Source organism: Cyanistes caeruleus, chromosome 3 (assembly GCF_971803275.1).
Source record: "Cyanistes caeruleus chromosome 3, bCyaCae1.hap1.1, whole genome shotgun sequence".
NCBI lineage: Eukaryota > Metazoa > Chordata > Aves > Passeriformes > Paridae > Cyanistes > Cyanistes caeruleus.
Genome location: NC_141703.1, coordinates 97,467,094 through 97,494,872, shown reverse-complemented (window position 1 = coordinate 97,494,872; position 27,779 = coordinate 97,467,094). Strand labels below are relative to the sequence as shown.

At 38.6% G+C, this 27,779-nt stretch overlaps 2 protein-coding genes and 1 long non-coding RNA gene across 6 annotated transcripts in view; 1 reads left to right on the top strand and 2 right to left on the bottom strand.

The window, feature by feature from the left end:
• Positions 1 to 3,708: 3,708 nt before the first annotated feature.
• HHLA2 (HHLA2 member of B7 family) lies at positions 3,709 to 10,508 on the bottom strand. The gene is given in 6 exon segments (XM_086883275.1): positions 3,709 to 4,070; positions 5,936 to 6,000; positions 6,003 to 6,199; positions 6,650 to 6,956; positions 8,038 to 8,129; positions 10,450 to 10,508. Coding segments are annotated over 5 exon segments (951 nt in total). The 5' UTR covers positions 8,102 to 8,129; positions 10,450 to 10,508; the 3' UTR covers positions 3,709 to 3,752.
• Positions 10,509 to 12,015: 1,507 nt separating this feature from the next.
• Positions 12,016 to 25,433, top strand: IFT57 (intraflagellar transport 57). Its single transcript, XM_086883267.1, has 11 exons — positions 12,016 to 12,209; positions 13,589 to 13,751; positions 14,996 to 15,114; positions 16,019 to 16,109; positions 18,023 to 18,091; positions 18,658 to 18,780; positions 20,857 to 20,928; positions 21,525 to 21,656; positions 22,560 to 22,622; positions 24,397 to 24,463; positions 24,993 to 25,433. The coding sequence occupies exons 1-11, from the start codon at positions 12,025 to 12,027 to the stop codon at positions 25,169 to 25,171; spliced, it is 1,263 nt and encodes a 420-aa protein (XP_086739393.1). The 5' UTR covers positions 12,016 to 12,024; the 3' UTR covers positions 25,172 to 25,433.
• LOC111940372 (uncharacterized) overlaps positions 13,527 to 27,779 on the bottom strand; it is a 28,928-nt gene continuing 14,675 nt past the window's right edge. Inside the window, exons 5-7 of one of the 4 annotated variants that reach the window (XR_002869487.2) lie at positions 23,950 to 24,127; positions 14,687 to 14,854; positions 13,527 to 13,803 (exon numbers count right to left, since the gene is read on the bottom strand). This is a non-coding gene — a long non-coding RNA (uncharacterized LOC111940372). Of the gene's footprint in view, positions 13,804 to 14,686; positions 14,855 to 20,970; positions 21,047 to 21,613; positions 21,700 to 22,309; positions 24,128 to 27,779 lie in introns of those variants that run through there. The other 3 variants (XR_015285086.1, XR_015285085.1, XR_015285084.1) reach the window with 3 other exon arrangements.

Below are 27,779 nucleotides of genomic sequence, written 5' to 3'. Positions count from 1 at the left end.
AATAACCCACTACAAGACAGCTTTGCCTGGTTTGAATTAATTCACCAGTTAACAAGCAATAGATAAGCTCATGTGGAGGGTAATATGCCCTGCTACATGACTTTTCACATACAAGTGTCCATTGACTTTTTTTCCTCCACGTTTGTCCATTACTGTTGCTCAGAAAATCACATTTCCATGTGTTTCTTATTGTAACTCAAAGGGGAAGGTGAAGGAACATTTTGTTCTTTTCATCACCAATCTCAGTAGTATCTGTGTGCAGAGAGCTATTTTCTTCCTGTATGTCAAGGTGTTCATATGATTCTTCTCTTCCTTTTTTTCTAGACAAAATAAAAATACTCGTAAGAACTACTGATGTGTAAAATTAATCCCCTAGTGGGAACAGAACAAGGTTCTAAAGATAAGTCAGCATTTTCCATTTTAGCATTATTTGAGTAAAATAAGCATCCACATGACAGTGCAGAATTAATTCCTGTTTTCTCCTTCTTGTCCTCCATCAATATAACCAGAGCTGAGTTAACCTGTAAACTGCTCCACTTCCTCTGATCATATGTTTGAGGGCTCAACAGGTCTTAAGATAACTTAATCTTGCTTAAATTTTTTAGACAACTGCATCTCAAAGTATATTATCATCTCTAAAGCATGTTACAATTGTTTAATAAGCAAGTGAATCTCTATGTAGAGAGAAAAATGAAAAAAGACTGAAGCATAATCAGAGTTCTCTTTCTCATGTGTTTTTGCTGTACCCCATGGTACCCATCAATAAAATGTCTCCCGAATCTTACCAAACCCAGACTGTGACAAAACCTTCAGACACAGGGAGTTTGAAGGTAAATCTCTCCATGGGTAGGGTCAGGCACAGAAGGATGGACTAAGAATTAAAGTTTGGATTTTTAAGGATACTCACTTCAATTGCAAAGGAAAGAGACAGACTATTCTAAGACAGAGCCAACCTATTGCAAACACATGAGAATAAAATGCATCCACGTGAAGTTGTACTCCAGTAAAGAGGAGAGCTGTGCAGAGAGATGAGGTCAGGGACTATATAGTTCCAATGATCTACTACACAAAGCAATTTAGTATCACTTTTCAAACATAGGCTTTGACATTGGACACAATCAAACAGTAATTTGGGGCCTAATGAAGACCTAAAGTAAGAGCATTGTTTGAGAAACTTCCCATTTTGATATGGATTATTTTCAGTCTTAAAGACAAGTAAGAAAATACAGCAATTCAATCGTTCTTTAAGCAAGTTAGCAGAAAATATTTGTGAGGGGTAACCAACTCTTTCATCCTTCTCTAAAGCACAGAAGTGTATCTGATCAAAGGAAGGACTTGTTGACATTGTTATAACCAAAATACTGTTGCATAAATGCACCACGGAGGGCCTTCGGACTTACAAAATAGCAAGAATGAGAACAATTTATTTATGCTGAAACTTATCTTCCTACATTTTCAGTCTTTTTTGTATGAACAAAAACCTGTGAAAATACAATTTATATTTTGGTCAAACAGTTGAGGTCTGGATTTAGGTTTTTCCATTTAATTTCAACTGGGGGTCCCTTTTGAGGAGGTGGTCAATGGGTTTCAACCTCCCACTGCCAGAATTACCTTTCCCCACTTACTGCTCAGTTCTTCTGATTTCACTCCTGGTGGCCCTTGTCCAGACAGCCTGTTCACATTGGGACTGTCTTCCCTTTTTCTTAAAACAAAAGATCAGCCTAGCAAACAATGCTAACAAGTGTAGTTGTTTAATCATAATTGTCTAGCTACAGCTACTAATTACCAATTTTTTCAAAATAGAAGAGTTTGGCTCAAACCCTCATTCAAATCATGAAGGGCTTGGTATCCACAGCACCTTAAAAAATAAGTATTCTAATGATTGTACATACCTTGAGATAGCAATGTACTACTGTTGCCACCAAGCACTCCTAGCACAATTATCCAGATGTTACCTGAATTTTCTTTAAAAATACAAATACAAAACAGAAGTTCTTTATATCTCAAATATTCACTATTGTTCAATAAATTTATCAAAGCTATGATTTTTTTTCTAATAATCTAAATATTTTTTTCTTATAATCTAAAAGGTATGATTTAGGGAGAAAGAAAGATTAAAAGAAAACTGAGACAAGCACAACAATGTTCAGGTTACCTGACAAATAAGACATTGAAGTGATTGATACTTTACAGACTTAAGTGTGAACAGCCAAAAGCAGATTATTTTACTTAACTGTGCAGACAGCAAATTCCATGTGTGCTCATGGGATAGGATTTGACAACTTCTTAATACAAGTCCCATTTAAAACAAATCAGCTGCCCAGTGTGCTGAACACTTTGTCCAGGGGCAGTGCTCAGTGCCATTAACAGCACTGGGGATTTACAGTAGAGCAGCTCTGTAAATGTTCTCCAGCCTGGATCAGAAATTTCATTACTCTGGCTGCAAAATCTTTGCAACTTTAATCTGAAACAATGCCCAGCCTCATAGTGCAACCATGCAATCCAGGTGGACACAGGAAATCCTGAGATGAGTGATAACCATGGATTCCACAGGAGATCAAAGCCCAGCTAGAAGAAACCTCTGCACAGCACCAAACTGTCAGAAGAACTGTATGGTTCTTCTACCTCAGGCTATCTTTCCCCTGCTGTGTCTTGTCCAAAGAATTTGAAAAATTCTGTATTCCTCTGGAAATATCCTATAAAACTCTGGAAAACAGCTAAAAAATGAGAGCTGCTAAGACAGAGCATTTAATCTAGTCATTGTCTTTACCATGGCTCTGTAACCCCATGCCTATGTTCACATCTTGTCAATTCCTTTAGAAGAGCAGCAACCCTTCCTTATGCAGGAGAGATGATTGTAAATTCATCTTTTTCCCTCTCAAAAGCCTTCTTTCCAGTGCACCTTGGAAATCCTCCTGGTGGCTCAGGAGCTGCTGTGCCATGACTGTTATCCAACATGGTCTAGCCCACTCCCTACTGTCTTCAGCTGCTTCTCTGCTTTCAGGCTGTGCTGAAAGCTACAAAGGTGCTCATCTGTAGTTGTTATTACTTATTCCACCCCCTTTTCTGTTATATTGCCTCTATTTTTTATGTCTTAGTGCCTTGCTTCAAGTTCTCTTCCTTGTTTAGGAAAGGAGCCCTATATTATTTCTCAGTCTTTTAGGTGACTGTATTTAATTGTGTGAAATGTCTGTGTGCTACTGCTGTATGTGCTACTGACAATGAAATAACTGTAACTAAGATTTCACAGCTGGGAATTTACTATAGCTCATAAAAACACAGGAATGCATTTAAACATATATATCCCCAGGCCTAAAAAAGGCCTGGTGCGTAATACTAAAGCTTTAAAAATAACAGCTCCATATTCTCAATAAGATTTCTTCTGCAGCCAAACTTACACCACATGCTCTGGGCTTCCCATCATCTTTCTGCTACATTTAAAGCTGTGTTTGCTGTCAGCAGAGCTTTTAGGACAGAATTCTGAGAGCCCAGCTATGACCTCAGTTATGAGAGCAGTTGGTAGCAACTGAAGGCAGCCACTGATTTTGTAACCTTTGCCACAATAAGCTGCTGACTGAAAAACTTCTAGTCTTTAAATAAACACATCTTCAGTAACTTTTTTTATCCCCCTGAGCCAACAAAAATAAAATATGTATCTCTTTCCCAAATGTACCCATCACACAAAGATGTTTTTTCTCAGTATTGTATAGATTTCTGTTTGACTCTTTGGCTGTGCATTGTCCTATCTGTCCTCATCTTCTGAAAGGAAGGAGCAGCAACTTAACAATGTGCAAAGTTCTCACAGCAAGTTTTGTGCAGGGAGGTGTTGAAATATTACACAGATATTCTCCACTGTCACCTGCAGCAAGATGATCCAACATCAGTGAAAAGTAATTCTCCTTAACCTGGATTTGAGGCTGGTGAGAGTGAGGTGTGCTACTGAAAGAGGCCAGGATGAGGTCACTGCATTTCTGTGTAATGTCCAGACAACACTGAAACCAATCAGTGCTTGCAGTGTCATTGCCCTGTTCACAAGGAATTATGGTGCTACCTCCTTCCACATTAAACAGGTGGTCTGAAACAGATAAAGAACTCTCTGCACTTTTTTTTTGGAAAGTACTGTTAAGGTTATTTAGACATTTTCTGATTTTTTTCCTGAGGTTTGATTCTACCATAAACAAATACAAAAACATATTTCACTACTTTGATATTGTATTCAAATATCACAGTATGTTTCTAGAAGCATCTGAAGATTTTAAAAACAAACCTATTTTACCCTAAAAAATCTAATTGGTATTGGGAATATTTATGAAAATCTTTTTTTTTTTACTATTTTTCCCCTAATTAAGGGCCCTCATAATAGTGATTCAGTCTAGTCCAGGTTACTGTGTAAAACAGCAGGAAATTTCACATGCTGGGAGCAGAGAGAAAATGCAACTGATCAGATACCAGCACATCTGAAGCAAAATGATAAAACACAATGTAATTTAACTAAAAGAATAAGAAGATTATATGTAGCTAGAAATAACTTTTAGCTGTGGTGAACTTAAATACTTTACTTGTCTATGTTGAACATTTAACAATTAATTAATAGCTTTAAAAAACAGGAAAGGGAAGGAGAAGGCAGGTAAGTGGAATTAATACCCAATATATAAAATACTAATACAAGACAAATTAACATCATAGTACAACTACTGATTTGACAGCAGGCTTTGACAGCAGTGGTGGATGGCAGTCAGCTGGAGCAGAAGATAATAGATTATTTTGATACAGTATAACTACACTTGCTTTCTGTGGGGGGGTTTAACGAAGAGATGTGTGGGGCTGAAAAATCATGAAGACAAAAAAACCCAAAATTGTACCCCACGCTGCTATTATAGAAACAAAAAGAAAGCAGTTTGTTTCCCAAATATTCTGCTGAGGGTTTAGATGGATGCAGGGAAATGCAAATACATGTGTAATGAAATGTACTTCTTGTGGATCAGAGGCATAAATAACAAAACAGACACAGTGCACTTGTTGGCTACTATGATGCCATACTTGAAACCTTCCATATTGTAAACTATTTCATGGAAATTAAAAACTGCACTCTTGTTCTGGAGCTTATACAGTGGGTTAGGAACTGAGAGAGTCTGGGTACCCTTCAGGGGGTAATCAGGGTGATGGAACCATCCATGCACATCTCACAAGGGAACTGTTCTTGCATTGCTCTTCTTTCAATTAAAAATATTTCCTAAGAAACAGGAGAGGTTGAAAAGCACCAATTATTCATTTGAACTGAATTTCCAATGAAAATCAGGAGGAAGACAAAGCAGAGTTGAAATTTCATAGTCCTGCTTTTCCTTAACTATGAAAATGAGCTGCTGTTTGCTAAAATGCAAACTGTTTGCTACTCTCCATTCCCATTCACCCCAGAACTCAGACTGGTACTTAAGGATGTACGTGAAGAGAAGTACAATGAAAAGATCAAGCAGTACCAATAAAAGTCTGGCAAAAAAATTGGAAATGGACAGAGTAAAGATCATACTCAGCTAGAGCAGCAGGAAAACTTTCACCTCCCTCACAGAACCCACATACTCTCTAAGGCCTCCATGTATTTTGTCCAATAAGCAAAATTCTTTTATTGATAGAGGGTAAAGTTTGTTTATTTGGCATCTCTTAAAATGTGAAACTGATATAGAGAAGATATTAAGAATAAAGGCAACTTATAGAAGGGTGAGCTAGCCCCTCTCATTCCTACTTCTTGGAAGGAACTTGTAATGCTGCCTTGTAATCCTAACAAATGCCTTTCAAAGAGAAAAGCATTTCAAAAAAAATTTCAAATATCCTTTTGCACTGTCCCATATCTATGTTGCCCCACTGCAGAAAGATTGTCTTTAGTTTGACTCTGAAACCAGCTGTGAAATTCAGTAACAATGCAGGAAGAGATTTCATTCCTATCTTGCATCTTCCATTAAGCAGCCCACACTTCATGATGGAAATGAATATGACAGTAGTATCTGTAATGTTTATAATGTCCTTGTCACTTCTAAGAGAATAGAGAACTCCACTCCTAGTTTCCTCCCAGTCTGTCTCTTAGATAGATATACTGCCTTCTACCCAAGATATATTTGGTGCTGGATAAGTGAGAAAGGCATGGCACTTCAGTCTCCTTTCTGTGTTTGTCTTGTTGTATTCCAGTACATAAGAAGAAGGAACTGTAGATGAAAAAAAAAATAATTAAAAAAAAATAAATCCTACTACTTACAAAATAGTTTTTAACTTGAAGTGATTGCTCTTTTGAAATACCATTGGGGAGAATAAATACAGCTGAGAATTAAACTTAGTCTGTGTTTGATTTCAGAAAAAGCACAGCTACTTACAATGCCAATATTTGTATTGTTCTGAGAAGCCACATTATGTGTACCACAAAATTACCCCTTAGAAATCAGAGGGCGGTAGGTTATGAAAACAAGTGCTGCACCAAAATTTTCAAATCCATTTTACAACATTTCACCAGAGGAAAAAAAAAATTGCTTTGTAACACCAAAAGGTGCTCTGCTGGGTTGGAGGATTTTGATTCCTTGGGGAAAAACAACACAAGGAAATCTGTTGTTGGCATCCAATTTGTGGTGGTGCAATCCAGCAGTTTTTGATGTCTTACTGAGCTCTCATGCATAGCAGCACTTCCACTTTTGTTCCATCTTGTGCTGTTCCCAGGTAGCAGGTATCAGAGCTCATGGTCAGGTTAAGTTTCAAGGAGGCATTTCCACTAGGGATGTTCTCCTGGAAAAGGTGTGCTCTGAGTCTGTAATGTGGATCTTGTTCTTCCAGCTGATCCTTCTGCTGGTAGTAACTGTGCACTTTTTTGTTCTCTTTGCTCCAGTGTATTACTTCATCATGCCCAGGTGGGAAATGACACAGGAGGATACAATGCTTGGAAAACAGTCCTGTTACTTCTTCCTGTTCTGTAAAACCTAAAGCCCATAAGTACAAATGAATAAATTTAACCCAGTCTACAAGTATATTTCTGCCCTCCTTTATCCCTGACAAAAAAATGCTCTTGCAGTTGTGCCAATGACTCTTTCATGACTTTTCTGTCATATGAATCTCTCGGGATAGCAAGAGTGTCCATTCAGTTTAATCAGGACTATAACACACAGCTCTGCTCTTTGAACTTCTAATCTGTTCATGTAGAAATCCCAAGTAAGCACCTACACATTCAAATCAGCACATTGCCACCTTACCATCTGAACTTCACACCTTGTTTCCACACCTTGAACCACATCTTTTCCACCTTAGACTTTAAAAGCCTTTTGAGCTGTGACTTCCTACATGTTCAAACATTCACAGTGCCATGCTGCAATGCCCACATAGTGCCAAGCAGTTGTACCATCAAAGGAAAAAAAGACATAGCACTGCAACAGTCGGGAAGGACAGAACTTCTTGAAACAGCTTTGCCACCACAGACACCATCAGGAAGCTCTGTCCCAGCCCCTCGAGATGATTAAGGTGTGCATTCCACAAATTCATACAAGTGGCAGCATCTCATTTCCCTCAAAATTTAACTTAGGCATTGCTGGCATACAAGAGCAATTTAAAATTAATATTTTAAAGAACTGACTGCATTGACTTAGTGTCATCATGTCAACCTTCTTGGCCAAGCTCAGACAAGCTGTTGTGCTGGTAGTAAGTACCCAGGGGCAGCTGCCTTCTCAGACATTCTGATGCCCTCTCCAGCTCACCTGGCAGAACAATCCAAATGACCTTTCCTTAGTCTTATCAATGCAAAGTAAGCCAATTTTCTGCAAACCAATTTCATTCTGAACTGAAAAGCACTGCCTGCTGAGCCATGGGGCAGAAACATTGGCAGGTAACGGTCTGGGGGCCAAGGTGCCCAATTGCCACAGCCATTGACAAGCACTTTTGCTTCAGAAGGGTTTTATATTACCCAAAATCATTTTTTTACCATTAATAAGTAGTGTTTGAATTCATTAACTCTCCTGAATAAAAATTAGTAATCATGGTCTTCTTTATTAGTTTTCAGCTAAAACCTACCCTAAAGTGTAGCACTGATGTGAAATAAACAGATCATAACAGCTGGTATGTTCTGTCCTTCCATTTCTTCATTGGTTTAGATTCATGTCAAACTGGCAAAGTAAAAGCAGGGGAGAAGACCTGTATAAATGGACATCAAAGACATGCCCATATCACAATTTCCTTTCTACAGCTTGCTAAGGATAATGGCCTTTTTATCACATTTTTTGTTTGCAACAGACTGGTGCAGTTTTTTGGCCTTAAACTCATCCATTATATGATCCTATGCATTACATAATGGTGGAGGCCCTCTCATTACCTTGTAGCCCCTTGCAGATTGATATTTTATTTTTAATAAATAGAAAGTATTTACTCTCAGTGTTGTTGCAGGGCTAGGGAATATTAATCTTCTTCATTCCTGAACGGGACACCAAGGAAAACTGGTCAAGTAAAATTTGTAAAAGGATATAAGATGTCCCTCATCAAGCCTGATTTTCTTTACTTTTTAAAATATTTTTCTGATTACTGCAACATTTGACTTTCTGGGGTGGGAAACTTCACTGCATTTGCAAATACTGCCAACATAGAGAACTTTTCACACTTTTTACCCTTTCAAAAATGGAAATCTAGGATAGGAATGCAAAGGAGGAGGAGACTCATCATATCTTCTGTTTTGTCAGACAACAATGAACTGCAAACTCTCATGCATAGCAGAAAAAGCATAACCTTACTGTAACTATTACCTGAGTGGAGGAAGAATGCAGTCTTATTATCCTAAAATACAGCATATGCCAGTGGAAAAATTATCTCATGAGTCAAGTTACTTAAAAAGATTTTAAGGGATTTTCCCTAGTCCTTTTTTACTCCCCAAAAGGCAGCTGTAGGTACCATTTCTACACAGGACACAGATTTAGCCAGGCTTGCTACCCAGACCTTTTAGTATTATGAATAATTTTGACTGGTGTGTGAGACTGTATCTGTGGTAGATGTGAATCTTAAATCCCAAAGATTTTTGAGTATTATTTCTTCTGAAAATCTAGTTTTATGATTGTTTTATGTATTCTCACTATTCTTTTAGGAGAAAAAACCAGAACAAAACAAAAAAAGAACAGAGGCATGAAAACATTAAATCTGAGACAGAACTAGATGCAATGGTAAAATAAACATATAATTTTGTTCTATGTCAGCAACCATTGCCAGGAACTACCTTCTTCACCCCCTGCATTGCCAAGTGGGGTACATCATGTTTTACTGGATTTTTTGCTTATTTACCTACAACTTCCAACTTGATCACCACAATATACCGTGCCTGATGTTTGAATTTCAGAAACTGCAATCAGTGCTGTATTTCCCTTGAGAGAAACACAGGGAGGGATCTGCCATGTTTAATTGACAGTTGCCTTTCATTGGCAGCGATGCTCAGAGTGACATGGTTCCAGTGGTACCTCTGTGATGCCTTTGGGGGCTGCATGGCACAGTGCCTCCCACCTTCCAGCTGTGCCCCATAACCCTGCTCCAAAATACACAGCTACTTAGCTGAAAATTTTCATGTTCAGCACAAACCTTAGTTTTGGATCTTCTCATCAGAGAAAAATGTATGCTGGTCTGTAGAAAAATGTGAGGACTGTAGGTTCTGGCCAGTCTTTTCAGCCAGTTCTGGGGTTTTACAGGAATAAAGAGTGTGTATGCTGATAATTAGAGTCACACAGCAAAGTACTGAACAAACATGCTTTTCCTGTTTGTCACAGATGTAAGTGGCACAACCAAGAAATCGTGCCCCGAGGCTTTGTAGTGAAATATCAATATGAAATTATGTATACAGACAGTGCACAACTAGAATTAAGATCACTGGAGTCATGTTAGTCACTGATGCTCTAGTTCTCAGGAGAATTATTTCATACAGAATCACCACAGGCTTGACTGGAAAGCAGTTCAGCCACGGTTTCTGAGAGCAAGGCAAGGTGCTAAAATGCATCTCCAAAGACATACTGAATAGTTCAAATAAAGGTAGGGAGAATGCAGTATTTGGCCACTACAGGAAAAGAACACATGCTTGCTTTTTCTTCTGTTACTCAGTGACCAAAGGGTATCCAAATATTTCCTCATCTTTGAGCTTTGCATTCAAGTTGAAACCTGATCACAGCACTCCTGCAGCAAACAGCCATCAGGATTGGTGGCTGCTCAATGTACTTTCCTCTGTGACCTCTTTGAGATAAGATAGGCATATTGAAATAACCTTCTTTCAAATAAAATTTATTTCTTTGTACTTCTGATTAATTCATTTTCAATGCAACTTAACAACAACAACACACACACTTATGAGGACTGGGAAATACCAGAAGATTTTAATTTTTACCAACAAGCAAACAAGAAGAACAAACATGTAAAATTCTCAAAAACACATGTTAATCACACACTGCTAAAATCTCCTACCTGCCACAATGATACCAGCTTTCTAGAATTTCCTCACTGAACCTTCAGAGGATTTCCTGTAAATAAAACAGGAAGCAGTAAAACAGAGGAGGAATTCTCTGCCTCCCCACAATGAAACCCTTACAACTTAAATGCTAACTTCAGTTGTTGAGAAATACTCCCAATGGAAGAAAGTTTCCACAATCTAAAGGTCTCTCCCTGCTGAACTTTGCCTCTCTCCAGCTGCACTCTGAGCGGCCCACCTGCATGGCACAGGGCTCAAGTAACCAACATACAAGTTCGTGTCCATCCTATTAAAGGGAAGCAGCTGTTTCTACAGTGAGAGCTATGACTCAACACACGTGAAGATTTCACAGCTTTTGTGTTCTCATCTTTGGGCTTAAAAAACCTTTTATCTTAACCATTTCTTTTGCCTGGCAAACCCAAAGCTCCTGCAGGCTGTAACAGAGGAGATAAGTCAGCAATATGATGCTTACAGCAGCCACGATGCCGCTCAGACATGCAGCGAGGTCAGTTCTCTGCAGGCACAGGAGAACAAGAACATAAGGTAAAAGTAATCATGACACTCTTCTCAAAAAGTTGGTCACCTGAAACAAATAGGTGCCTAGAGCTGCCTGCAGGGTTAGGTAATTATTTTCTAACAATATTTAGCAGTGACTTTTTCTCTCTGAACAATTCAAGACTTGCATGTGCCATCTGGTTTCCAGCAGAACAGAACGACTCAAGTATTTTTGGGAAGAGGGCTTACAAAAAACCCCAAATAAAGTGCAGGAAGAAGTGGCAAGAATGCTTGTCTCCCCTCAAAGACCTGGTGCCAGGAATACACAGGTGAGGTGTGTCTTGCATTCCAGACAGAATTATTTCGGTCGCTAAAGGCCTCTGAGATCATTGAATCCAACCTTTCACTGATAAACTCCTCAACTAGACCATGACATGGGCACGTCCAGTCGTTTCTCGAACACTTTCAGGAATGTCTTTTTCAGGTGATGTCCCTGGGCAGTTCATTGCAATACTTGAAAACCACCTCAGTGAGGAAATCCCTGCCAATATCCGATCTAAACGTCCCTTGGCGCAGCTTGAGGCTATGTCCTCTTGTTACTAGTTAACTGGGAGAACAGGCCGATCTCCACCCGGCTACAACTTCTTTTCAGGGACTTTTTCAGGGTAAAGTCTTTCCTGAGCGGCTTCTCATGGGAGCCGCACTTCACACCCTTCACCAGCTCCAGTACGCTCCCCTGGGCACGCTCCAGCACCTCAAAGTGTGTCTGGTAGTGAGGTGTCCAGAGCTGGACACAGCACTCGAGGTGCCTCACCAGTGCCAAGCACATTGCCGAGGAGCTTTCCCACCCGCTGCCTTCCCCAGCCCGCCGCTTCCAGCCGGCACCCGCGAGGCGCTCCCAAGTTTGCCTTCGGGCCGGGAGAAAAGTTTAGAAGCTGCCGAGGTCCCGTGAAGCCGCTCCTGGGCCGAAGGGCGCAGTTCGGTCCGCGCGGGTTGGCTGTGAGGCCTCCCCGGCGCCGCCCCGAGCGCTCGGAGGCGGGGCGGGCCCGCCCCTGTCGCTGTGGTTACGGGTAAAGATGGCGGAAGAGGGCGCTCCGGGCCGGCGCGGGGAGCGGGAGCGGAGCGAGGAGGGGCCGGCGGAGCGCGGTCCCGGCGCGGCTTTTCACATGTTCGTGCTCATGGAGGACCTGCTGGACAAGCTGAAGCTGCTGAGCTACGAGGAGGAGGCGCTGCGGCGCCACAACATGCGGCCTCTCTCCAGGTGCTCCCGGCCCGCGCCTCCTCCTCGCCCTGGCGGGAGGGCGCTGGCGTGGCCGCGGGCGGGGGCGGCGGGCAGGAATCCCTCCGGGCCATCGGAGCCAAGCGAAGGAAGGCGGGGCAGGATGCCTGGCTCAAGGGAAAACCAGCCAGTTGCAAAGTTTCCCGTGTGAGCTGGGAGCTTTCAAAACGCGAGGCCCCGCGAAAGGCTGAGATGCGATAAGTAAATAGTCCCTTGACCTTCCCTGCCCCCGGCAGGTACTGGATATCCGCATGCCAGGGTACCTGTGCAAACAATAATTCTACCTAAATTCCACCTATTATGCAGAAAATAGCTCTGCCTAAATTCTAAGTTATTCTAAATAACTACATGTCTTGAATTCAGACTAGCTAATCGTGGGGTGTGTGTATTTTTTAACCCTTTAACCCTTTACAAAGAGGGTCTTGGACCCGTTGTTGGTAAGGCTGAGGTTTGGTATCCAGTATGTATTTGTTTCATATGCAATGTTTTTTATGTCTTTTTTTAATATTATGGTGAGAGACAGGAAGCCTGGGAAACAGGACCAATGTGCTCCCAACATCACCTACCCAAATAACTTTTAAACCCATCTGTAAATTTCAGCCAGGCTCCACAGCAGGGTGGAGAATTAAGGGTCACAGAATTAAACTTTTTATAATCAACAATTAATAAAAAATTAAATTGGTAAGGGAGTCCAAGTTATTCCCTTTTGGGAAGGAGGCTTAAGTATGAGTACAGTGGCTGTAGTTTGGTTCTAGCCTGCTGTTGAATCGTTGGAATGTTTGGAGCAGGGCAGCAAACCTTTGTGGACCTTAGTGAGTAGCTGTGTCAGTAAAAGGAAGCATTTCCAGAAGTTCCCAGTATCCAGTGTGCATGTTATTTATGCTTTAGGGGGAATAACTGCCTGTGGTCTGGTTTTATGGACTGAATTCTTGTTAGGTTCAAATATTTGAATTTGGTGTGATCCAAATCAGTTCCAGTTTTTATTGCTCTCCAAAGCACAGTAGGTAAGTAGAAGGATCACTTCAAAACATGCTCTTGATCTCAGCTGAATTTGCAGATGTGGGAATACGATCCTCTTGCATCTCTTGAGGAAAGCGGGAAGGGGAGGTGATTTGGGGAACCTGGCAGCCAAGTCTGGTGTTGACTAATAACTTACTCAAAGCTGGAAAAGAAGCAAGCTGGGTGTAGAAAACTTGGTCTATTGTGGTCATGTGTGAAACTAGGCATCCTGAATTTATTTTAGATTGGTTGCTCATTGACAAAACAGGGTAAAGAAACTGCTCCATAGCCTGTACTTACCTGTAATGCTGTAAGAGCTCCAGAAGCTCACCATACGTACCGTTTGTCCCCTTTTTAAACAGGCACTACTTTGCGCTGCCCACCAATCCCGGTGAGCAGTTCTTCATGTTCTGCACGCTCGCCGCTTGGCTGATCAGCAAAGCGGGACATCCCTTCGAGCAGCCGCAGGAGTGCGATGACCCCAATGCAGTGATTTCAAATGTGCTCTCAGAACTGCGGTCCTTTGTGAGTGTCACATGGGCTCTCTTCCCAAGTGTGGTGCAAACACCTGCATTCCCTTCAGAAATAACAGCAGTCACACTGCTCTCCTGCTGGGTCTGGTCACAAGGACTGGACAGACTTTTTCCTGGCTCTAAGTTTGTACTATGTTACTCAGTTAACTGGAAGTTTACATAGGCAAGTAGTACCTACTTGCTGATTATTTTTTTAGCACTACAGAAATGGTCTTTTAAATTATTCCAGTTACTTTTGTTCTACAGTCTGTAAAATGGATTAAACCAGGCTTACCTTTTGTAGTGCTACATATGTTGCTCATTTATAGTAGCATAATTTTCAGAAATTTTATCTGGAAGGTTTACACAGTTTGTAATTCAGTTCCTGCCAAAGCCAATGATTTCATTTGTAGTGTAGGAAGTTGTTTACAATAGTGTTCATGTTTTCTTCTTTTTTTTTTTCTTTTTCCTTTTCCCTTTGTTAAGGAGTAAAAGGCTGTACAAACTGCCAGGAACTACTAGGATTTTTTTTAAAAAATAAATAATAATTATAATAATTTCAAATAATTATAACAATTATATAATAATATATAATGTATATTATACTATTACATATAATATACCATATATAATATATATTATTGAATTTAATAATAATAATTTGAATAAATACATTTTTTAAAAAGGGAAAAACAAACCCAAAGGTCAGGAGTATATATCAACTGACAAGAAATATGATCTTATGGAAGATTATACTCTGGTGCAGCTGTGAATGATGTTAAGGACACTGTTCTCTAAAGCAGTTAAACCATAACAAATGGCTATGTTTGTTCTGCATGACAGCAATAAATTAAAATATTTTATAAATAGAGTCTGGAGCTAACAGGGCACTATTGAAAAGGTGGTAATTAAGTTTCAATACTTGAGTTTCTCTGTAGCTGTTCTTACCTTGCCTTGTCACTTGTGTGCTTGACCATCCAACAGATCGCTTGTGGCTGCTGCCTCTTCTGCTCCCTGCTGCCTCTTCTCCTCCTCTTACCACATGCTTAAAGATTTCTACACTCATCTGTTCCTTGCCTTTGTCTGCTTTTCCTTCTGTTGCCTCATTGGAGCTGCCTAGGAGAAGAGTGTAAATTGTCATTAATGAAATCTTCATACACAAGGGACACTTTGGTTTTAGTGTACAAAAAATTATCTCCCTACAGGGAAATTTGAGTTGCTAGGCCATTAGTGAACGGGCTGTCCTCTTTATTGTAGGGAAGGTCTGTGGATTTTCCTCCCTCAAAATTAAAGACTGGCTGTGGAGAGCAAGTGTGCTATGTTCTTGATTGTTTAGCTGAAGAAGCCTTGAAACACACTGGGTTTACCTGGAAAAGGTACAGTACAGTCTAAGCATCCTCCCTTAGGCATTGCTTTCCAGGAAACAGATGTAAGCTGTAGTGGTAAAATGAAACATAGGAATGACTAAAAACGTTTTACTTGACGTTTCATGAGATGGAAAATTCAGCTGGGCTTGAAGCAGGGTGACCAATTAAGTCCTAATGCAATTTCACACAACTGGCCTGTTACCAGCAAGCTGAATTGGGAACGTTATAGACTTAGCTAATTAACGTTTAACTGATGATTTTTTTTTATTTCTTTTTTATTTCCTATACATAACTCCTTATTAATCTGAGCTTGTTCTATTTGAGTTGAAACATTTAGTCCTTTTAGGTTCGATCAATCAATAATAAATTTCTGGAGTTATGCACAGTATCATCATGTTACAAGTAGACTAGAGTAATTTTATTTAATCTGAAGGAAATCTTAGGACAAATTAGATGGCAGATAATCTCAAGTATATGAAAATGTCCTTAAAAGTGTTCTTTATTTCATTCTTTTCCTTTGATGAGTTTTGAAATGGATAAAGCAAAGTAATTTTTACCTTGGAAATATTTTACTGTTACTGCTCTTTAGTACACAAATTCCACTGTAGGCTGAAAATAAGCCTGTGGTGACTTGCACTTGAATTTTAGGAGCTTATGCCAATAGAGAAAACCCCCAAAATTTGCTTCCTAGATGACTTTGTAGTGTGAATGTGCTGTACTGCCTTTACTTTTAAGACCGTTCAAGATGAATAAGACTTTCAAGGCTGAGTGTATATTTATTTAAGTAGTGCAACACTAATCACTGTCTAGGTATGTTCCACATGATCCATTTTTCTCATGATATGTTTTGTTTGCAGAGGTATTTACAATTTATTGTGTTTAAAAGCTCTGCTGTTATTTGAATTAATTTCAGGCCAGCATACCCAACAGAAGAGCCAGAAGAAGAAGAAATAACAGAAGATGATGCAGAATTAACACTTAGTAAATTGGAAGAGGATGTTGCAGTATGTTTATTTGACTGGTTTTATTATATTAGTATTGGTCAGCTATGAGGAAATTTTTATTTACTGTTCATTTTGTTTGGCTTTGTTTAAAAAGTCTTTTCAGTTAGCTATTGAGGTTTTTTCCTGCAGCTCCATTCCTGCATTGTCAGATTCTCTGCAGAGTTTTTTGTTGCTTTTCAGATAAGATTAACTCTTCAAGACAGAGCACGTGTTCTTAAGTGCAGTGGAATCTAACTATGCATTAAAAAAAGAAGTTTGAGAATTGTTTCTTTTCTACTGATAAATCTACTCTTGATGTTAAACTAAAGGGTTAAAATAGGAAAACAGTCAGCTGTCTGCTCTTTTCTGTATCTTGTTAAGGTCTAAGCTGTTTAAATTGGGAAGTGGGGATGAAACAGTTAACTAAAGCACAGTTGAAATGCTTCAAAGAACCTCTGGGTTTGCTCTCAGGTATTGTCCTAGGCCATGATTTTCACAACTAATGTATTCTGTTAGGTCTTTGGAATGTATGTGTGTTGATAAAAAACAGTGAGGTGTTATTCCTTTACCAGGCAGTTTATACCAAAAAAGATACTCACTTTTTAGAGCCCCTAGTGGCTCTAGTGAGATTAATTACATGCCAATGTAATTTTTTTTGCCCAGTCCATTGTTGCTGCCAGTTTATTGGTATTAGTTGTATTCATAATTGAATTTAGCAGTATTTCCAGCAATTAAATGCTAATGATAAGGTTCATTGACTGTTCTTTGATTTTGATTATTCTGAATAAAAATAATGAGGCTGACAGAGACAAGGCTAGTTCTGTAATTCTTGGGGAATGGGATAGCCTGTGTTAGGTGGCCAGCAGTAGGCAGTGAGGCTGTGTGTTTAAGGGAATCTGCAATTTGGTTTCTCAGTTCTGATAACCAGTCTTCTCGTTCTGGTGGTATGTTCTTTTAAATGCTGCCCAAATATGTATTATCCATTTAGCAAAATATAGTCTCAGTCAGGTCTTAATTTCTTGCAAGTATTCAGGGGACTTGGGGCCAAACATGCCAGAAGGTCCCTGTTAGTTAAAAACTGGGAAAAGTAGAGGAAAGAGTAATAAACTCCAAGGTTTTCACTGAGTCTTGAAGGATTTTACCATAAGACCTGTGTTATTGCAGCTTTTGTGATTTGTGTAGAAAGGAGGTGGATGATAAAATTTCATTTTGGTGGAAAAGACAGGAGGAGGACAAAGTGTATAAGGGTGAAGTATATGGGTGATAAAATGGCAGATGAAATACAGTACAGAGAAATGAAAGTTAATGCTCAGAAAAAGCATCGTTACTTACAGGTGATGGGCTCTCACCTGATCATAGTGATGGAAGATGGGAATTTTGAGGTTATAACAGATTTATAGAATATGTGAGCAGAGAGAGTGGTCTCATGGGCAAGAAAAAATCAATTGCCTCAATTTCTGTTGCGTTATTTTGCATACTTAAGGTGTGGCATCATTCTGTAACTCCAAATATGTAGTGCAAGCAACATAATGAAAACTGTTGAGGTCTGGTTTTGGTTTGGTGTTTGTTTTGATGGGGTTTTATTTTTAAGGTAGAGCTTTAAAAAATACATAATAAAATACAATTACCATATAACTATTGATAATGGGCCATTTGATGTCAGAGGCCTTGGGTTTAGGGTTTGGGTTTTGTTGTTTGGTTGGTTTATTTTTGTAATACAGTGGCGCTCTGAAGGAAATGTGGTGTAGTTTTGATCTTTCAGCTTGTCAGAGGTATTATGTCTCTTCATAAGCTCCATATCATAAATTCCCCATGTCTTATTTTGTTCAGAAATATGGAACTTAATACTCCTTGGTTTGTGCTCCTGCAAAATAAAACTATGGAGAAAGATTGTGAAATACTTACTGAAGTCTTACTTTGAAACTTCTTTTAAGGAAGAAGAATCAGACAATGAAGAAGATTATATTGACCTGAATGTTTTAAAGGCACAAACATACAGATCAGTAAGTGGTTATCCATCAGTCCTCTCTTGCGAGATTTTTATATCTGTGGCAGCAATTTGTGTCTGTTGGGTTTAAGTCTAAAAATCCTTGTGTAGTCTTGAAAAAACACCCCATTTGAAATGAATAAGATACTAGATATAATATATAAATATTATTTTTAGAGAACAATGTGCAGCCAATTTCTAAACTAATGTCACTGAAGAGCTGCTGGGAACATTTGCAAGAATTTTTTTGTAGGGACTTCTACAGAAACATGGTATTAGTTCCATGAATACATTTTAATCCTACATATATACACCATTTCTGAAGTGTATTATAATTTCTTAATATATACTTTTAATTGTCGTCAGTTTTATGTATGATGAGAAGATGAACTTATTTTAATTCCAAATCTTTATGAATTCAAAGAAAGCCATTAAAGAAATCTATTTCATCTGTAGTCTAGATCATTCTGGATATAAATCTTTTTCTGATATTAACACTGCAAGCCATTATAGTGGTTTCTAACAGTTCTCACTGTGCATAACAATGATATTTCATGTATAAAGTTTGTGATTCTTACACAGAATATGAATGACACTACAAAGCAAGAAGAGATTTTACAGTCCACAACAGATGCAGCAGAGTGGAATCTGGAAGTGGAGCGTGTGCTTCCACAGCTGAAAGTCATAGTCAGGACTGACAATAAGGTATGGAAGAATGGATTTGCCTGTGTACATGTGGTGATTAAAATGAGATTTCAGTCGATGCTGTTTACTTTCTGTTTGCAGTTGTTGTCTTTTGTCATGAAAAGACCTGTAATTAATGGGCTCTCCAGTGCTATCTTGTCTGAACCTTTGTCAGTTACTTTGATCCTAGAAGCAATATTTTTTTAAATAGGTGTTTTTTCAATATTATATTTTTTTTTCTGCTGCTTAGAAGGCACCTTATTTCTACATATTTATTCAGTGGGGATATTTTTTTCAGTCCTCTGACATTTCCAGTGTATTCACACTTCTAAAAAAATTATATGCTCAGTTTAACATCTATTAAAATATCTTCCTGGAGGACAGCTGATGATCTTACCTTTCAGTTGCTCCATTTTTCAACCAGGCTGATTGTGTGGAATTCCTCTTGGTGAACTTTACATGACAATCAAATAGGTCTGTACCCCTGTCTAGTCATCCTGAGTTCTCCTTATGCTTTGTGAAAAGAATTGAGCATTTTTTCAACTGCTTTTGCTCATCATGTCTTGGCAACTCTCTCAGGGTGAAATTCATTGTGTCTTAGAATTGTGTATTTCTCTCCATAGTCTATTTCAAGGAGTCTAGAATGAGCAGCTTAGAAGTAGGCATCCATCTTTGGCAAGTCCAAACCTAGGACCTGCTCCTGGCATTGCCATAAGCATTCTTTCTAGGAGCTTGTGTAGCACACCCAGATCAGTGCAGTATTGAAATTGTTCATTTGCAGTGACCCGAGCAGTTGGGGTGTTAGAGCAATCTGCAGCACTGATATGGCAATACAATACATATACATGAATACAATGAAAGATAATTATCTTGCCAAAAATAGGGGAAACCTTCAACTGTCTGCTGAGCTCCTTGCCTGTCTTGCACCATACTGCATTTTTCTGTGTGAAGAATTGCCTGGCTCGAACCACTCTGCTGTGATCCTTAGCAAGCCCATCTGTTGCAGAGAACATGATGCTTGAGTCTCACAGTGAGGAATTAAAACTTAATAAGACATACATGAAAAATTAAAGCCACTGTAGGATCTGAGGTTTACTAGCTTCCAGCTTAATGTACCATCTCTTGGCATTAAGGAGTATGTCAAAATGAACATGAAAAGAGGATTATTCTTGTAGCTTCTTTGAGAAATAATTGGAGAGAAGTGTTTTTTCTATTCTCCCAGAAAACATATTCTGTTTCCCAAGCTGTGCATGTAAACATAGTACCAGGAAAGTATTAATGGTTTAATCAGTGGCACTAGAAACTGGAACTTACTGTAAAATCCTGGACAGAAGTGGGGGTGGGTTGTGTGCCTGCTGTTTTTATTTAAACTCCAAAGTTTGGCAAATTGCGAACGATTGTCACTAGACCAAAAGAGATCATGAGTCTCCTGCAAACCTGAAAAACAGGTTTCTCTGTACATTTTCTAAGCACATTCTCTCTAGTGGCTCATTGCCTGGTGTGCAGTGCCAATTCTCAGCACCTTTTCTTAGACCCCACCCGAGTCCATGTATGTTTCCTATGATCTTGAAGCTGGAAATAATTCTCCCCCCTCTAACTGTATCCCATTATCAAAACCAAGTTTTGGTATTTCTGCCACTTTCTTTCCATTCTTCTCCTGGTAACAGTAGGGCTAAAATAGAAAGGAAAGAAGAGATAGTCCAGAACTGGTAGGTGTTGGGCATCAAAAGCACTCATTTTGTCTAAGAATAAGCTGAACTAGTGCAGCTACAATCAATATTTTTAGTATTTGTGCCCAGAGTGGTTTCTAGCGGAAATAGTTCCATGAAGATCAGACTCTAAAAAGCATAGCTACTATGGTATCAGTGAAGATGTCAGTGTTTGTTTATGGATCTGAGTGTCACATGTGACATTTAGGAGATTTATAAATTGTGTCACATTGAGCCAATGCCCCTGGCTATGAACATGGCAGTGGCAGGATGATACATGGCAATAGTATAAAAGAGAACTGACTCTGCCTTGTATACCCGCTGTTTTTAAGTAACCAGAGAAAGATAGAAGTTACTTACCTATGTTTTAATTTTGATGTCTTTTTAGGATTGGAGGATTCACGTAGATCAAATGCATCAGCATAAGGATGGAATTGATTCTTCTTTGAAAGAAACTAGGGTATGTCTTGTATGTACAGAATATTTTACTAATCTGACAGCATTTTTATTTTCTCTTTTATTTGAGATGCATTAAGAACTAAATGGGTCTTTTTTTTTTCATTTTATTTGTGCTATTGCTGTAAAATTAAAAAGGGAAAGATATGACAATGATCATTAAAGGCAGTGCTAGTGGCAAAATACCTTGTGGGGAAGAGTTGTATGTGTGAGGATTAACAGGGCTATCAGGATCCAGTAATGAATGCATTACCCTAAGTACATCCTGACTACAGAGGACAAAGTAGAATAATACAATCTGAATGTGCTGTTAAAAAATCCAAAATACTCTCAAATACTGTTGTTACAGTAACTTACTGACACTGACATTTGTAATTAATTGAGGAGAGGAGAGTGATGAAGCAGTAAAGACTGAACTATGTGTTTTGGAGGTGGGAAAACCAGAACACATTGGGAATCATTTTTTGTTGGTTAAACACAGTATTTCTGTACTATTTTTCCTCTCTGTAGGCTTCCATAACCTTTCTTAACTACTGCACCATTTTGATACTCTTTGCATACTGGCTGTATACTGTCAACCCACAGAATGTAATTTTCTAGGGTTACCTTGACAAACTCCATAATGAAATCAGCAGAACACTGGAAAAGATCAATAGCAGGGAAAAGTACATCAACAATCAGTTGGAGCACTTGGTTCAAGAATACCGTTCAGCACAAGCCTTGCTGAGTGAGGTACTGCTGATCTTTTGTTGTTGCCTTCTCCAGTATTAACTTGCTGTTAAGTGAGGGTAGAGGCAAAGATGACATGGGGTGAGCTATCTATGAATTCTGCTGTCAGATATAAAGCAGGGGAAATGTTGATTGTCTGTCAGATTATATTCTTCCTAAGCTAAACTAGCAATTTTTATTCAACTGTTCTGCAGGGGAAAATACATGGTTTTGCCTTAGTATTATGTATAGCTGTTGTAAGTCTTGAGCAGCTAGTAAATTGCTAGTTCTGCTTTCCCTGTGAAGTTCACACATCTGTCAGGAGTGGAAAAACTACAGTCTCAGTCCAGCATTCATCCCTTAGATTGAGTACTGGTGCTAACGTGCACAAAGCACTCTGATTACTTCTTTGCTTCATTTAGTTTTTTATGCAAACAGAGTGCTATCTGAGAAGCTTTTTGATCCCCTATTTAGCAGGCGTCATAGTCTGCTTTTTGGCAAGCCCTCCTGGTTGTGGCCATGCTGACAATAAAGCTAACAAAATTTGACCTCTGCACCTTCTGTTTGCCTTGTTGTTAAGGTATCTTGAAGATTTACTGTTGATGAACTATTATTCTGGATTCCAATATTCAATCTTTTCTGTATTACGGCAGATTTTCTTCATCTTTTTTTCCTAATGTAAATGACTAGAAAGCATAGTTCTTATCAAGTGTGTATTTGGACTGTTTACTGCTTCACATGATAGTGAATGATAGTCATTGCAGGGGCTGATGTTTCAAGACTGTCCTCATTTGTAAACCTCACTGGGGCTTTTTGGGAGAGCTTCTGGAATTGAAACATACAAGAGCAAGTCTTGAAGTTTTCTCTGAGCTATCTGCATACATATCTTCAACTCTGTCATTACAGCAAAGACATGTTTCTTTCCAGGCTAAAGAGAAGTACCAGGAGGGAAGTGGAGGAGTAACTGAAAGGATTAGAGTGCTTTCTGAGGTAAAACACATCTTATTTTAAAACAGTCTTCAGAGAGTTGGCATTTAGTGGTTGCAGTTTAATGAAACCAGTTCTTTCTGATTTGTTCTCTTGTTAAAGATTATTCTTTGTTTGAGGGAGGTGATCTAGTTCCAGTCCCTAAATTTTAAATCCAGGCTGTCATTGATTTTTAACTCATGAAATGTGAGTTCAATTTGTAAATTAATGTAAATTTGTAAATGTTCTATATTTTATAACCTATGTCCTAGAATTATGGGGGATTAATAAATCATGCCCATAAATTCTTTGGAATAAGAAAAGCTTAATTCTTATTTTCAGTTAAAATTAACAGTTTGAAGTTTTTATCTTCCAGGCACTTAAAAATGATATTTTACTAAACAGTAATTTTTTCCATACATCAAATGATCTTACTACCTAAATCTGGTTTTCTGTTGTGGACTTTCGTTTTCCTTTATATTGGTGCTCTGACAAATTTAAATAAACATTTCCTGTCTCCTAACTGCCTCCCCATGTTGAGTATTTCAAGGCATTTCATTTAGATTTACAGCCTGATTTCCAAATAACTTCAACTCTTAATCCAATTCAGAAATTTTTTAAATGGCTCTATTTGGGTTTTAGAAAACAACTTTATTTATTAAACAATATAATGTCTCAGGAATATTTGCATAAAATAGGTCACACAATAAGAATGTGTTAGAAATTGTACAACAAGTTTGAGATGTTTTAGAACAGATTAGAATATTTGAATTGGAAGGGACCTACAGTGATCACCAAGTGCAGCTGCAGTAGGTAATACAGCGGTTTAATATGAGTTTTCTAGCTCAGATTTCTGAGTGTATGAATTCTGCAGAATTCGAGCTGCTTTGTCTTTCACTCTAAAGGAAGTAAGTTTGAAAAAGTATTTTGTGATAACTCCAGATTTACAGTGTGTGCTTTGTGACCTGATTGACTGATAAATATTGGTGAATATGTTACTAGCTGGCATCCTTCAAACTACGTATGTGCAGTGGCGCGTGTCTGAGGTAAAGCAGACACATGGGACGTTAGTACTGATCTGTTTTCAGATGCAATCAGACCTCAGCCCACCTGGCAATACCATTACCACTGCAGGTATGCAGTAACAATGCAACAATAATTCCTTTCTGTTGCTGAAAAGGCTTGTTGAAGCCTTAATGGAGGGCTGTTTTCACATTGTACAAGAATATTGAATTATTACCTTGGCTATACTTTAGAATCATATATTTGCTTTTTTTCATTATCTACAAAGGCAAATTGGTTGCTAGACAGGTTTCTTGACTTTTGTTCTTCATACATGGATTTTACATACCAGTGCCAGTGCCAGCAGGCTGGGCTGCTGCACCTTCTTTTGCTGCAGTGCTGTTTGTCAGGTTTCCAGTGTAACACGCTGAAGTCCTGATGCTTCCAGAAGGGCAGTGGGCATGGTTATTTGATGAATCTTGATCTGTAGAGATATTGGTTCCTTTCTTCTTCCATCCAGTGTCACACTAAAACAATTATATTGTTGTTTTTATTGAGGATGCACAGATTTTTAGTAACACCATGGTGTTTGGTCAAGTTGTTACCCTTTTTCTGTAATTTTTCACAACATTAATTTAGTTAAATTAAAATTTTCTGAATGTTTGAAAAATCATTCCTCTTTATATAACAAGTAAGGTGGATTAGTTAATTTTTTAAATAAAAGCAGTTATTCAGCAGAGACTTTTTAAAAATTTGATATTAATCTGGTTTAATTAAGAAAAAAATCTATTTTAAGATTACAGAAGCATTAGAGAAAGTAAAGCAGGAAACAGAAGAGAAAGGAAGCAGTATGACTGATGGTGGTAAGTACATTTTTGCTTCAGACAGCACACCCTTTTTCTTGGTGACAGTTTCATGATGTGTACTTCATTGAAATAAGAGCAATTACAAGGAGAAAAATGATGCAGCAGCATCATATTAGTGGGAAGGGATTAGAAACAAAATGTAGGGCACAAAACATTTTAATAGCTTTTCACAGGTAATATTTTCACACCCTGCTGAAGATGTCTTCAGTTCTCTACCAAACCTCAAGTCAGGTTTGGGGATAAGGCTTTCAGCTGAGCAAAACACATCATTGAAAAACCTGTCTTAATGTTGATGCACATCTTTATGAAGCTCTTGGATGTCAAGAAGACAGCAAAATTGTCATTGCCTATTTCTGTCTTTAAAGTGTTTTGCATATTAAAAATGAAGTATCAGTACAATCGTGTCTTTAGAGTAGAACACCCTTTTGTTCATTCAAGTCTTCAATTTTAAGGAGTGAAGTACAGCAAACAATGCTTTTGTGTTAAGTGGCTGACAGAGTTGCACTGTTTATCTTTTTTTGGACAGCTCCTCTAGTGAAGATTAAACAGGCCTTAACAAAATTGAGGCAAGAAACCATTCAGATGGACATACAGATTGGTGTGATGGAACACACATTGCTCCAGTCAAAGCTGAAAGAGAAATCCAATATGGCTAGAGATATGCATGCAACAGTGATTCCAGAAGCTGCAGTAGGTGCTTATTAAAATTGGTTGGACCTGACTTGGTTTGCCCAAAATGCAATTTTCTACAATTTGCCTTTTTGTGAGTTCAGAGATTTTGTTTTTGTTGGGGTAAGATGATGTTCTTTTTTCCTGTTCCTTTTGAACCAGATGCTTGTTAAAAAACGCACTTTTAAAAGAAGTAACGTGCACACTTTGGACTCAAGAGGGAGCCATGTTTAGTTTTGTGCTGTAAAGATTTACTGTATATCTCTTCCAAATATACTAATAAATTCTTGTTAGTGAAGATGTCTCTGTTTCTTTGGAGAATGTTACATAGCGTGAAAGTCTATAGAACGATGCTGACAGCCTGTAATCTGGATACTCTGCAGTGCTGAAAGGAAATTGCTTGCAAAGACTTGAAGGTAAAATGTTTGTCATTGCCACTAACATACATTTAGATAAAGTATTTAATTGATGATACTGAAATAATACCGCATTACCCTTTCTGGGTGCAGGCTGGGTCAAAACTGGTAGCTGCAAGGCTCCTCTAATAGCAGCAACAATATCAAAATCTATATAAGACCAAAGAAGGTGAAAGGTATTGTTTGGAAATTGCTCTTGGCTTTCTAATTTTTTTCCATGTGCCATCACTGTTTCAGAATCACTTTATATTAGCATTGGGTCAAATGCTGCTTTCATTTATAGTATATAGAGGAGCTCTGTGGACATAATTTAGATTATTCTTATTTTCTGTTCTTGTGTCAGAACACCCACTTTTGATTTCTGTGAAGGGAAAATGTTGCCAAATCTAGTTTAGTAATACAGAATGAGAAGAAAAATGTAGGAGGAAGGGGTTGGGAATGTAATGGCATCAGGGAGCTTGCTTTGTCTTAGTAAATGTGTGGGTAGGGAGTGATTCTAGATGTTAGTGGTAATGAAGGAGTATGGAGCAAAGAAATAACCTTATTAAAGTACTAGTACATCCTTTTGGTTCTGGTTGCTCGTGAGCTGTGAATGATATTAGTACAATGCCAGTGGCATTAAAATCCTCACCTAACTTCTGCAGGCTATTCCATTCCCCTGACAAATAATTTCTCTCACTTAAACGTGAGCAGTATTTCACAGAATCAGTGGATCACTTCTGTGTCTGAAAGTCAAGATGCTTGACAGTCAATGTTATGAGCCAGTGTAAGTTTGTTGTGCTTCAGTATTCCATTTGACAAAAAGAAAAAGCCCTAAACCTACTGGATTTTAATAAGTGAAAAGCTATCTGTAAGTGTCGACTATTAAAATTTACCTGTGCAAGTCACTGCTGAAAGTCGCTATGAATCACATTGGAAATTGGTTTCCAGCTCCTTTTGCTGCCTACCTATATCCTCCCACATTCAGCTGAAATTAGAAAAGTTATTATTCATGTTCCCTTTGTTAGGTGCTGTTGCTTCTGCATATTTACTTTAACAGTGGCTTTACTTCAGCTTAAGATAAAGCAACTCGCTTTTGCATTGCCTGCAAAGCAGCTCACTGACGCTTTTGGATTGCAATGTTGTGTTGTATAAATGCTGTTTATGTAAATATTTTCTTCAAAAAAACTCCTCCTTCATGGTAATATAACAAACATGATTAATCAAAAACCTTTCCATATGAACTGAGCTTCTTATTCTATTAGAAGTGAATCTCTTAAGACAAGCATAGGCAAAACCCTCTAATGTGACAAAAATCTCCGGAAGAAAAGCCTCCTTTGTGCCAAAGTAATTCTAAAATAGTGTGCTAATTATCTAGAATTGATCTACATTATTTTTACCATACTGTCTGAAACTGCCTTTATTTAAGTAGAACTCTTCTGTTGTTATCTCAGGAGTGATACACAGCCTTTAATTGTCATCCAGCAAAGAGTGGCATTTGCCCCTTGAGACAGTAAAAGGCTGCTTTGAAAGCAGCCTTACTGCTCCGGCAAGTGGCCACACCATCTTCTTTAAAAGCAGAGGAGAGCAGTGAGGCCTGTCACAAGCAGCCTGAAAGGCCCTTCTAGAGAAGCAACGATCTGTGTAATTATTCCTCTGCACAATCAGTGTGAGAAGTAGAAGCCACATTAAAATTAAATCACTTGGTTCACATTACTTCCTGCACTGCTCATTATCTAATGCGGTGTCAGAACATAAGACCAACAAAACAAAGATATCCCTAAGTTAGTAGGATGCACATCTATACAAGAGGTTATCTTCTTCTGGAGAGAATTTATGAAAGAAGGACTATTCACAAGAATTAACTTCTGTATACAGCTGTTCTCTTCCAAGGTCTCAACATTTTCACTTCTCTGGAACACCAGCATGGAGGCAAAGTGTCACTGTCAGTTTTTACCTAGAAACCTAGTAGAAGCTGGCTGTAGACAAGCCCAGAAATTGTGCAGAGAGAGAAAGAAGGAGCCTCATTTGTTCACTTTGGTTAGAGAAGCCATGGGTTTTGTCCTTGCCATGAGGACTGCAATAGTTCAGTCTTGTATGTGGCCCTGGTGTGAGCTGACACTTGGCTCTTGGAAACATGTTGTTGAGGAAGGCTCATCAGTAGCCAGCTCAGTCTCTTGCATGTACTCTTCAAAGCTCCAGGAAAGGAACACTTGTAGTATATTACTTCTTAGGGTTTATTCAGCTCT

What these genes read in the sequence shown, in the direction of transcription:
- IFT57 (XM_086883267.1), top strand. Translation starts at nt 12,025, where the DNA reads ATGGCGGAAGAGGGCGCTCCGGGCCGGCGCGGGGAGCGGGAGCGGAGC. An exon ending in AATTGGAAGAGGATGTTGCA is followed by an intron (nt 16,110 to 18,022) that starts GTATGTTTATTT and finishes ACTTCTTTTAAG; the next exon opens with GAAGAAGAATCAGACAATGA. An exon ending in CTTCTTTGAAAGAAACTAGG is followed by an intron (nt 20,929 to 21,524) that starts GTATGTCTTGTA and finishes GTAATTTTCTAG; the next exon opens with GGTTACCTTGACAAACTCCA.